The 12,051-nt window shown below is 41.7% G+C and overlaps 1 protein-coding gene across 1 annotated transcript in view; it reads right to left on the bottom strand.

Moving 5' to 3' along the window:
• The window catches only part of b4galnt4a (beta-1,4-N-acetyl-galactosaminyl transferase 4a), a 79,507-nt gene that overhangs the window by 29,247 nt on the left and 38,209 nt on the right, over positions 1–12,051 (bottom strand). Inside the window, 4 exon segments of the mRNA XM_057050890.1 lie at positions 499–599; positions 1,223–1,313; positions 1,698–1,793; positions 7,873–7,965. Coding sequence (XP_056906870.1) covers positions 499–599; positions 1,223–1,313; positions 1,698–1,793; positions 7,873–7,965 — 381 coding nt within the window.

A 12,051-nucleotide genomic window follows, 5' to 3' on the forward strand; every position in this document is an offset into this window, starting at 1 on the left:
TCCTCACAGTCAGCTGGGGTGTCAGCTTGAATGTCAGTCCCTTGAAATACTGGTGTTCTCACCCTTACACTGACATTAACACCCACAGAACATTTAAACCTGAGCCATTCTTTTACAATGTGGGTGACACTTAATGGGAATCCACTTGATCTATAAGGGCCATTTGGAGCTTTTCATCACCTTTAACTTAAATATCAAATCGGTTTCTCCATGGTCTAATGATAAAGGTTTGAGTTCGCTGTCCATACTACACTATAGAAATATATTGTATAGTGCAGCACATTTGCTATTTTAGACACAGAGTGCTGAAGATTGAAGCATTTTGGGCAATAGAGGACGATTCATTCTTTTTTTTAAATATAGAAGCCTGTTGCTAAGCAATATGGGTAAGACCAGTGAGTCCATTGATGGACGGAGGGGGTAATTTCCTGGACACAGCCGTGATTCCTACTGAGGTCCATCTAATTTGGAAAAAGTAGAGCTCGGCTCAGTGCTTACCTGTCCCACATACACCAGCAGCCTGACGTTGAGAGGGCTGTCATCGGAACTGAGCCAGAACTCAGAGTTATCGTCAGAGGAGACTGAGAACTGGAAATCACCTGGAGCAGAGAGAGAAGATGCTGTGCACATTCACAGAGTAAGAATATCACAGGAAAATAGAGGCTCTTTCTTGTGCTCAGTCCTCTAATATCACGAAGAGATTCATTCTTTATTTTAATCTTTTTGCAAATTGTGACACTGAAAAGGTGTTGAACTCTATATTTATCAATCTCTGAGCACATCTGTGCAACTACCTCACGTTATCTGACAGCCCAGAGGTCAGAGCTGACAGTTCGAGCTGAAGGTCACATGTTTACACGCTTGTTAGAATCCTACAGATAAAATGACCTTTGAGCCGGCCAAGCAGGTAAATCTGCATCAGGGAATAAAATCAGATCCAAAATAATTAAAAATTTCATGTTCTGCAATTTGTTTTAGGGCTCATTGGTGTGAAGACCTTTTCAGTTCCCATAGCAACGGGACTGAAGGTTAAGGATATGGGGGCAGGGTGTTTCATCTCTGAGATCCTGGCATTCAATACTACTAAAATACAAGTATCCACTACATTAGTGGCTTTCAAGTCAGATAAAGAGCTCTATGGGGGGGTGGCTTACTCTCAGAAAGGACACATGCTACGAGGCTCTCAGAGAGGAAGAGGCCGCTAATACAATGATTGAGTTACCGTCTCTGTAAGGGTGAAGAAAGCCAAATATTCTCAGGCCATAGTTCTTCCATTTTGGAGCCACAGCCAGCTTCTTCACTGTTGTTCTGGTCTGCAGTAGGAAGCAGGAAGAGATACAGCAGCAGAATGACCATAAACCTAAAGCAAGCTTAGAGAAGATTTTATTTTAATAACCATCTATCCTCCCATTAAATAAGCTATTCTCCAAAGATATAATACAAATAATACAAACAAAAACATCAGATGTCCTTAAACACTATATATCTAAGGATTCACGGAATATTGCTGGATTCAAATTCGAATGTTTTTGTGATTTGGCTTGCTAAGGTAACACTGGGTTAGAGTGGAGCTTTAATGCAACACAAGAAGATTCACTTAGATATCATGCTTTATTTTTAGGAAGCATAATATACTATGAACTACTTCAGCTGCTCAAATGTAACACAATAGCAGAATTGGGCTGGGTATGACTTACGTGAGGGTAGAGAGGGAAGTGCAGGTTCTTTCTCAGCTGGGCTACAGAGGAGCCACACCAGTCTTCAAACACATGCAAATTGGCCTGACCTTTATACTGCAGACACAGGGAAGAAACTAGTTAGACTGCATAATACCAACAGAATAATAGTCCCCATTAAATATCCAGGTTAGACTCCAGCCCATTGTTTAGAAGAGCATCAGTTCTGACATTTGCACTGGTTTTTGGAGATAAATGTATGCCCGGGCAAGCCTGAATTGTCCCTTTAATGTGCAAGAGAAAAGGATTTTTGGCAGTTTGAAATGGTCTCACAGTTCTGAGGAAGACAAGGTGATAGAGAGGCGTGAATATCTGCAGCAGCTTTGTCAGAGCTCATCTCTAGCTCATAGTCTGACATTTGTCTGAATTACTGAGGGAAATCACAGAGCACAGCAAGGACAGATGGCGAATCCAGCCTGCCTTGGAGTGCCATTTCCTCACATGTACACACACCCCGTGTGTGACACTTCCTCAAATCCAGAGGAGGTAAAACGCATCGAAACCAGACAACTTTGTGCCTGAGAAGCCTTTTTTAAACTAAAGTGTGAAACAGTGTGGAAAAACATGAAGAATAAATGTTTCTACGTGCTCTTAAAAACAGTCAACCACTATTGTAACCTTTAGCCATTATGATAGGGTTGCACATCCCCAATAAGCGAATCAATTCAAATGTATTCTTCTGTCATCCATATTAGACAGAAACACTGTCATGTAATCCTTTATGTACCTATTTTTTAAGATTGGAGCTGTAGAAGATTGGGCCAGGTTAGGATACAACATAAGGTGGCTGACTAATGAACATTTGTGTGCTAATCACTTAGACACCAGGACTTTAAAATCCACTATAATTTACATATATATAGTAAAGAGAAACATGTCAGGCAGGCCTGCATTCACTAATAGAGCATTTCTCAACTGTTCACAGATACAGTGCTTCAGTCTCACTGGGATTTTGCTACAACGTTGTCACGCAAAGGATTGTGTAATGAGTAATGTCACTTCCTGGCTGGATCAAAGTCGTTTTCATGGCTGACAATGGTACAGAGCAACATAGAGCGGCTACAGTCAACCGGCATCGATTTATCGAATCAGTCAGCCAAGCGACGATGACCTCCCCACACGCGAGAAAACGCCCACATCGCAGTCACAAATCCTGTTCATCAGATGGATCAGAGGCGTGAGACAGGAGGGACAAAAACAACTTGGACTGTTTGCTGCCCCGCATCTGTGCTTGCGTTTAGACTAGGAACACGCTGATGGGTGTCACGCTCCCTCCAAATTGCACAGGCGTACGCCAACAGATGGCCTGACCAAAAGTGGTCCTTTTTAATTCTCCAGGCTCAGCGCGGTCAAATTCATGCTCCGCACCTTGACAGGCACACAGCAGTGACAGCTCATGCATTAATCATGGGGTGTTGTTGTTGTGCAAACATGTCAGTCCAGGCCTGCGGGATGTCTGACTTTTACACTTTTTACAAGTTAGATTTTTTTATGTATAGAATTTTTTTTATTTTTTTTTCAAATTAGAGCAAAAGAGGAGACATGGATTTGTCAGGGTGACACAGCTGAATCTGTGAAAAGCTGGGAGGTAAAAAAAAAAGATGAAGTAGAATCTCTTTTGGAAAAAAGCAGCAGCATGTGCACGTTGGAGGGCTTTACTAGAGGAGGCAGATGTCTGTGTAAATATGGCTTCTCTTAAGCTTTTAATAGATTTTCTGTAGGTTTTAAAAGCAAATCTTTTTTAGGGGGCAGGACCCTTCATCATCATCTATCCTCTTCTCAGCAGCAGAGAAGCTTTAACATATCTCTCTCTCTCTCTCTCACACACACACACACACACACACACACACACACACACACACACACACACACACACACATCCCTGAGGCTCCGTTGATGCCATGGACAGTAACTCTTTCATCCTCTGGGGTGTCTAAAGACTGGCGGCAGGTCTATGGGTGCTTACACCCGGTGGAAACAGGAAATGGAACAGCACCAGGAGGAAGTTGCAGTCCATTCTTCCTGAATGTCCTCCACGTCCTTGGCCCTCCTTTCTCCTTTTATGGTCTTCAAGACTTTTAGTAAATTAATTCCTGCGTTTTCTATTTTCAGACCTCGTTCAGATCATCACTTTTGGTACATGTCTATAAAAACAAAGCTCACAGAGATGATGAATGTTTGTAGGTGTCGCGGGCTTTGTTATGCTGTGGCAGCCCTCATTTTCACACACAAAAGCTTTTTTTTCCCTTTAAAAAAACTGTCATCTTGCGTTCACATTCAATAAACTTTGATTGATTACCGATGAGACGACTGCGCGACTCCTAGCTGTCTCCTTTATGATCGTGCCTTTCTTTAATCAGAATACAGAAGCAGACATCTGCATCAAACGGCCCTCTGCCCCCCCCTCACACCCACAATGAATTTAAAACCCTCCAAAAGAGAGAGGAGCTGCATGAAAGGAGCAAATCAGCACAGCTCGAACAATCCAAATCAGGCAGTCTCTTTCTATTTATCATACGACCTTTACTTATGATTATGTAAAAGGGAAATTAATACATGCATTACATGTCAGACAACGTTTCTGATAAATGAACGTTTAGATAGGACAAATTTATTTTGTAACTGCGTTGAAGAAACAGAACTGTATTCTATCAAGAATCATTACTATCACAGACATCAATATAAGTATTTTTAATTCAGAATACAGTATTGACTGATTTTAAGACCTAGAAGCTTTCCATCATTTCCATTTAGCTATTACTGTTGACATTCAATGCATTCTTTTGAGTTTTTATGAAACTCAAACTCTTTCAAACCTTGATATTTAATCAAATTTTGCAATGTGCAGCCTGTAATATTCCTTTTCTGCTGTTGCCAGCCTTTTGAATCATAACTATTTGTAATGTGCAGCTGTATGATTCTTCCTTCTTTTACAAACTCTGGAATAAATACTAACTGACAGCCTCTGCACGCCTTATATATGGCCTTAAGCTTCCGTGGAGTACCTATAGATCTGACCACCATTAAATAAAAGGGCAGAGCAAAGGAGATTAAAGGAGGCCAGCTGCCGATGTGGAATGAAGCGCTAAGAAAAGAAAAACAGAGAAGACAGACAGAGGGTGAATGGTCCGGGGGCTCTTTGCTCCCACTGAAAATGACTTTGAAGGTGGATTCACCTGAGAGAAGCTGTAATTGTATAAATGCAACAGATCGGCTGTTTAGATCATCACAATTCAAAAACACTATTTATCCCTTGAGAGCAATATGGGAAACACTCTTGCCTGGGAAACCTGTGATCTGACGACACCTGAGGTCAAATTCAAATAAATGTTGATGAAAATGAATAAACAGCCATCTCTCTTTCCTTGCTTTTCCCTTTTCCGGACTTTCCAGTGGCTGCAGCCGTCTGTGTCTGTCTAGCAGCGAAGCAGTGACAAATGGCCGTTCAGCCCGCCCACTGATGACCACTTGCGCCAGCTGACGCTCTAAATTGCACAAGACAGGTTCTTCCAAAGGCACAATATATATTTATGTAATACTCCTCCACAGGGGCTCTAACTCACACTTGTGTCACATGTGTTTACGTTTCAGCTGCGAAAAAGACACGTTAAAAGATCAGAGGATAAACGACAAATTTCCTTCAAGGCAGCGGCAAAACTACTGAAGTTTACACATTAGCACAGCCCTCACACAGGAATCTAGAAGGCATACCCATCATTTGGAAAAGAGGAAAGTAAAGAATGGGGATAAGTTGGGAAGAGGGGAAAGGAGGGTTTTAAAGGCGAAAGGCCTGAAGGAGGAGAGTGAAAGAGCTGATAATCAGATTCTTTCCACAGAGAAAAAGGTTCATATGATCTACATTCCAGCCACATCGATGGCTGCGACACGGGCTTGTATCATCAACCATCTGCCCTACAATTACATATCTTCTGTCATTCTAGAAATACTATATGAGGAGGCGGGTGTGGGAAAGACAGCATTTAAACGGGTGCAGAGGAGGGAGGACTTTCCTCTCTTTCTCAGCTGTTGGGCGAAAACAGGCACCAAAATTTGAATGACTGCCTGATGTTTGTATAGATGAAGGTCGTCAGGTGAGACACGTACGAATATTCTTCTCTCTGCGTCCTCTGTGGGTCTGGTCCTTCTTTAGAACCATGCGTTTAAATGCTTGGATGATGAGAGTATTTTGACTGAAGGAAAGAGGATGTATGAGTCCAAATCAAATCTGTTAAAAAGTGGGTGAGCACTGAGCCAAACCTGGCAATCGTATAATTAGAAATACTTTTGTCGTATACCTGCTTTGATAAAGAAAATGAAGACTTTTCTGTCACCTCTTTTTCTTGTCATTCAGGATAAACTTCTTCCTACTAAACTCTATTGTCACAGGACACTGAGCAAAATAACAAAGTAAACTGTGTGTGAATAATAAGACTTAGAATTCCAGTGCAAAACCAGGCTTACCATCTTTTCTATTTACATAGAAATATGTTCTCCTTAACTGTGGATATGATTTGACTATAATAACATATTGTTATAAAGACATACAGTCCTTTCAGAAAGCTTCTATAAGCTACTAATAAAGTGCTAAAGTAGTCAGTTGTAATTCAGCCAAAGTGAGAAAGTGGGCAGAAGAAACCTGATTTAGGATACATGGTAACCTGTTAAACTATGGTGAGACTTAAAAGAAGCAGGTTTCACGCATTTTCTCCAGTCTTTTTCTGTTTCTGGCAAATAAACAAAAATTTTTTTTGAAAGTACTAAAACAAAAACCAATCTTTGATATTGTCTCCAGCATCAACACATCGCATAAACTCTGCGGAAACTAGCACTCTTTTGCTATCAAATCTGTGTTTTATAAATACTGTGGGGAAATGACCGGAGCTTTGTTCAGCATTGTTTTGAACTGGAGGTGAAGAATCTGAGTGTTACTGCAAATCAGGATTTGATTTGAACCAATCATAGCAGAAGCTTTGAGGGAAGTTGGAGAAGCAGGAGAAATTTGTCCTGTACAAAGCAGCTGGGTCTGTGTGTGTGTGTGTGTGTGTGCGCATCCTGAATGGATTCATCTGGATGCCTGTCTGACCTCTGTCAGTCTATAGCAGCTGACATATGCCACCACTCTACCTCCACTGGCACGTGCCTACGCCTCAGACCCCCACTGGCTCCGGGGAGGCGAGTTAGCGCCTGTAATTAGGGCAGAAAGTGAGCGAGGAGAGCAGAGAAGAGCTGTCATGCTACATGATTTCTGACAAGCCTGGCTGAGAACAAGTCTGAGAATAAGAGAACAACAGATGTTCTGTTCTTCAGCTGCAAGTTCACGGATGACCTTAAATTTAAAGATGCGTTGCCTGAGAGTTGGGCCCAGAATGAGACGTGAGCAAGGACCTTTGAGGCTATTTATGGGGAAGAAAGCACAATAAATGTGCATCTGTTGGTGATCAACCCATTTCCGTTGGCTCAATTAGCCCTCACTGTCCAGCGGCTGATATTGTGTTTGGCTGCAGTCCTGGTTCAGCTGCATCAATGTGACTTTTCTCTCTTGTTCATTCGAATAAAAAATAGAAAATAAAATTGAATTAGGCCAAAATCCATCCAGGGAGCCAAATATACCGATGTTTCTCTCCTCCATGACATTGAAATACGATCATCTGGCATAACTGTTGTACACGTTTGTGAAGAATTTTTCTTTCTACCTGGTGCTGTTCAGAGGTGAGAGTTCAAATGTGTTAAATTAAATATAATAGTATTAATCATTCTGAGCTGCCTTCTCACAGATCTGCTGCTTAATTGCCCTGTCGGCGGGGCTTTTTTTACAGCCGAAATGTAATGCACATCAGTTAGTGAGATAAAGAATATGGAATATCATCATCTCTGCAGAAAAAGTTCTCATCATGACCAGTTAATTTAGCTTTGTTCGGGCGGCCTGGCTGTAATCTGATGTGAAATATCAACTTCATTTACACGGAGGAAATGAAAAAAAAAACAGAAATGAGATTTCTGATGTCACAGCTGCAAAAGCGGAAGATTAATTAAGACTTTTATTGAGGTCAGTAGTGAACGGTGAAGGTGTGTCCCGATCTTTCCCTCAACATCATGATTTACTGCTCTGACGGCGAAACGGGAACGGTTGCATTACCTCTGGTTTCCATGGCAATTTCTTGTGATGCTGACTGAGAAATCTCTGAATGTGGTCTCTGCCTTCAGCTCCTCCTGTGATTGGGTCATCATCCTTGAAAGAAAGCAAGGAAATAAATCATAAGAATCCCGTCTCATCACACACACACACACACACACACGCAGATGTATTCCTTTGGGAGGCTACTTTTAATACTGTTGAACATCCTCTCCATTTACTCTTAATCCAGCTAAAGCCCTGGTCTCCGACACAGTCTAAGCATCACCCTATTGGCCAAGATCACCTCTCCAGGGATCCAACTCTCCCTGATCAGGGATTTAGTCCTCTGCTGCAGCCAGACCACTGCAGGGCTCCTTCTTTTATTATGTGAGCTAATGTTAATGCCGTGGTGTGACACTCTCAGCCAAAGTACGCTGAGATTAAAGTCCGCTGTGGGAGAATGATGAGCGGCAGAACATTCTCCATTTAGCTGAGATGTCAAAGAGAGATACATTCCACTGAGATGCAACTGAGAGGTTTTCAGCACCTCTTAAATGATGGGCTTATTGTACAGAAGTCATCGTTTGCAAAAGACTCTGGGGGAGTTAAAAGGGGCATATTTTAGAGCGGAGGAAGCAAATAGAGTTGTTGTAAACTTCTGATTACTTTAACTTGTGGAAAAAAGAGAGATGAACATAGCAGAGAAAAAATGTCACGACTGGATGTGCTCCCTGGTGACACCAGAGATGCGTTTTATTCATCCTCTTCACATCCATGTGAAGGACACATTCATATTGCAAGATACCTTGCAGAGTAAGAATATATATCCTTTATTTCATTTAAAAAAATATTGAAGTTTCAAAGTATTTTAAGACTACTTGTGAGGCCGATACTCGATATACAGCTGGAAAGAAATTGTATAGCTATTAATTTTTGCTGTATGGAAGAATCTAAAATTATGAAGATGAGTATTTCTGGCCAAAGATAAGGGTGGACAGATATGTCGCCTTGGAATGGAATTACAACTCTACCATGAGATTTCCATTTTAAAAAAATGGAACTTGGTTTGAGTGTGTGCCAGTTTGAAGGAATGCTGACAGCAGCTGGTATTCTAAATAACTCATATCAACTGGGCAGAGCTACTGCATCATTTAGACATGAAGTTTAAAAACGTGATAAGAGTGACAATAAAGTTTTGCATCAGTAGCATGATCCGTGTGGATAACAACAGCCATTAAAATAAACTAAAGGAATATTCTGTGAGCAAAAATAAACATTATCTGCACATTTACATGCAACAAAAATGTCTTCCAACAGTTGAATCCAATTAGAAATTCAATGCAACTGGATCAAACAGAAAAAATCCATGGATGCATAATAATGATGTAGTTTCTTAGGGCTTGTGTGTGTGCGTGTGTGTGTGTGTGTGTGTGTGTGTGTGTGTGTGTGTGTGTGTGTGTGTGTGTGTGTGTGTGTATTTTTAACATCCCGTCTGTGACTTTTTGGCTGCTTTTATTTCAAAGAACCTTCCGTCTCTGCTTCCTGTGGGAAGGAGCATCTCCACTCAGAGAGCTATTTGCTCATGCTCGCGTGTGTAAATCAGCTTTGAGCAATGGAACAGATGAATGATTGGTGATGAAATTACCCACAGAAGGATTATTCACATAGGTAATGGACTCTGTGATCTGCGGGCTCCTGTCTGTGGCAAGGCTTTGGAGCTAATATGTCGTTAAAACACTAAAGTGGAACCAAATCAAACATTGATTGAACGGTAATTTACAGAGACACCTTGTTTCTTTAGGGATGTCCCAGCTGCATTGAACAGAAAGTCTGCTCATCGATGCAACACGAAAGGATAAACTCACTGACCTAAAGATGCACCACATCCTTCATCAGTGGCATCTCTATTTCCTCTGCTGTCTGTACGGACATCATCTTCACAGGTCCCTTCGAAAACTTTAATGTTTTGCATAAACCTTTTCATCGTATTTATTGTGATCTGTCATTTTAAAGCGGCTCTTACTTCTTCCTGGCACCTGGCCCAGAACTTTGTAATCATATTCACTGTTAATTAAAGATCATAAGAGGCCTTATGTATTAGAAATGGCATCTGAGCAAAATAAGGAATATTAATCTCACTGGTGCAGCTGTCTGTTCATCATATATTTACTCTGGGCTCTGCCTTGATGACTCTCGCTCGATGACAAATCATCGGTAACAACGCGCCAGTTATTCAGCTTTGTGAGAAACAAAGGAAGAAGGCACTTCATTCCACTGGTGATGAGCTGTTTTTATAGGAGCAGAAGTACTGCCGCAATCTGCATCGCCGTTGTTCTGCGACAATGACAGAGAAAACACTCGTTCCCTTGCATTGCTGTCAGATAAGACTCAGATCCGGTCTATCGCTGTTCACCCGACCCTTCCCGCATCCGTGCCACAAGGAGGCGTCGGTTGTGATGCATGAGCCGCGAGGTTTCCGCGAGATAAAACGAAAGCACCACATAAAGAGAAAGAAAATCAACAGAGAGATGGAGAGGAGGGGAAGGTTGAACGATGCAGCAATAAACAGGGGGAAGAAGCATCACTGAGAGAAGAGCTTTGATAAGTCACTGCTTCATTGTGCCAGTCTAGACTTCAGAAATCCCTCTTGCAGTGATTGTCTAAAGTGACTGCAGATTGTCAGACTTTGCTTCCCATCTCTCTTTCCTGAACAGACCAAACAGACCGGAGCCTGTTTCAGTCGCACCGCAAAGCTTTGAGAAGTGCGACACTTGCTTTGGTTCCCCGTGTGAGACGACTACAAACCCCACTCTAAAATAAGATCTTCACTTCACATAGTTATCAGTTTTGCCACTTCCCTGCATACCTTGAAGTAACACCAATCCAACTAAGGCTGGAATCAAAACTCAAACTTTTTAATCCTTGTGAGAATAAATTTGTCATTTCTTTTGATGCTTTGATCAACAAAGCAATCAAAGAGGAAGCTGGTTCTATTGCAAAAGGAGTGGATCGTATATCAGTCACACAGTCTGTGTTCTTATGTAGCTTACAATTAAAATAAAAGTAAAATCCAGGCATTTCTCTTCTGCTGAAGCATCATGAAATCCCCGGAGTATCCTGTATTTTTAAGTAAAAGAAGTTATGGAGAAAATGTGATGAAAGAGGAAGTCATGAAAAATATGCATTATTTAAGGTGAATAACTTTCTCCACAGTGCGACAGGAGGACTTGTTAAAGGCTCATTTACAGAAAAGGAACAGATGACGATCTATCTGTCCATCCTGAGAACAAATTTACTGACCCTGGATTAGAACATGGGGGCACCAAGAGCTTGGATGATCTGTACCCTCCTCTCACAATCAGCTCATCTACTCTATTTCAGTAACAATGCAGCTTAAGGAGCTCGATTACCCCAACATCCAAATCCTGATTTGTTTTTAACAAAGTGCCTGGCACCACTGAATAGGAACCACTGTGCGCACATTCAGTCAAATTACTGTGGAACAAATCCCAGCCATGAGAGAGGGAGAGCGACTATTTTTGTCTCGCTGCTTGCATTATTCATATAAGAAATTACACGTTGGTCAATAGATGAGTAGAAACCCTGAAACGGCTGGAGTCGACAATGAGACCGGCGCTCCGATTCATCGGTGAGGAGATGAATGGAGACGGCGGCGCTCAGGAGCGCTTCAGCGAGGAAGAAACAGATGGAGGTATGACAAATATGGCAGACATCCGAGAGATAAGAGGCGAGGGGTGAGCTAATATTCCCTCGCACGGGTAATGATAGAACACTAATATCATCTTATCTATATTAATCACACTCATTTATCCAAGTGAGTTATTACCAAAGTGAGAGCAGAGTGAGGTTTCAATCTCAGAGCGCCTTATTTATTGATTCGTGTCTGAGACGAGGTGTTGGGCCTAAACTGATACTGATGCTGGTGCAATCTCCCTAAAATCGATAGTGACCCAAAGAGCACTGTCTTAGTCTGGGGATAGAAAAACAGTTCATAGTTCAGTGTGTGTTATTTCAAAAGATTCTTGATTCTCAATGACGGAAAATCGAGTTTGCTACCAGACCTCATTGTGTAAGCCTGTAATTTAACCCACCGGAGAGGCATCTGAGAGCTGCCATGAACACAATCTGGAAAAACAATCATGGTTAAGAGCAGAAACGGGGCTAGGGGATAAAGCTAAC

The sequence above is a fragment of the Takifugu flavidus genome, chromosome 13 (genome assembly GCF_003711565.1).
Source record: "Takifugu flavidus isolate HTHZ2018 chromosome 13, ASM371156v2, whole genome shotgun sequence".
In the NCBI taxonomy this organism is placed as follows: domain Eukaryota; kingdom Metazoa; phylum Chordata; class Actinopteri; order Tetraodontiformes; family Tetraodontidae; genus Takifugu; species Takifugu flavidus.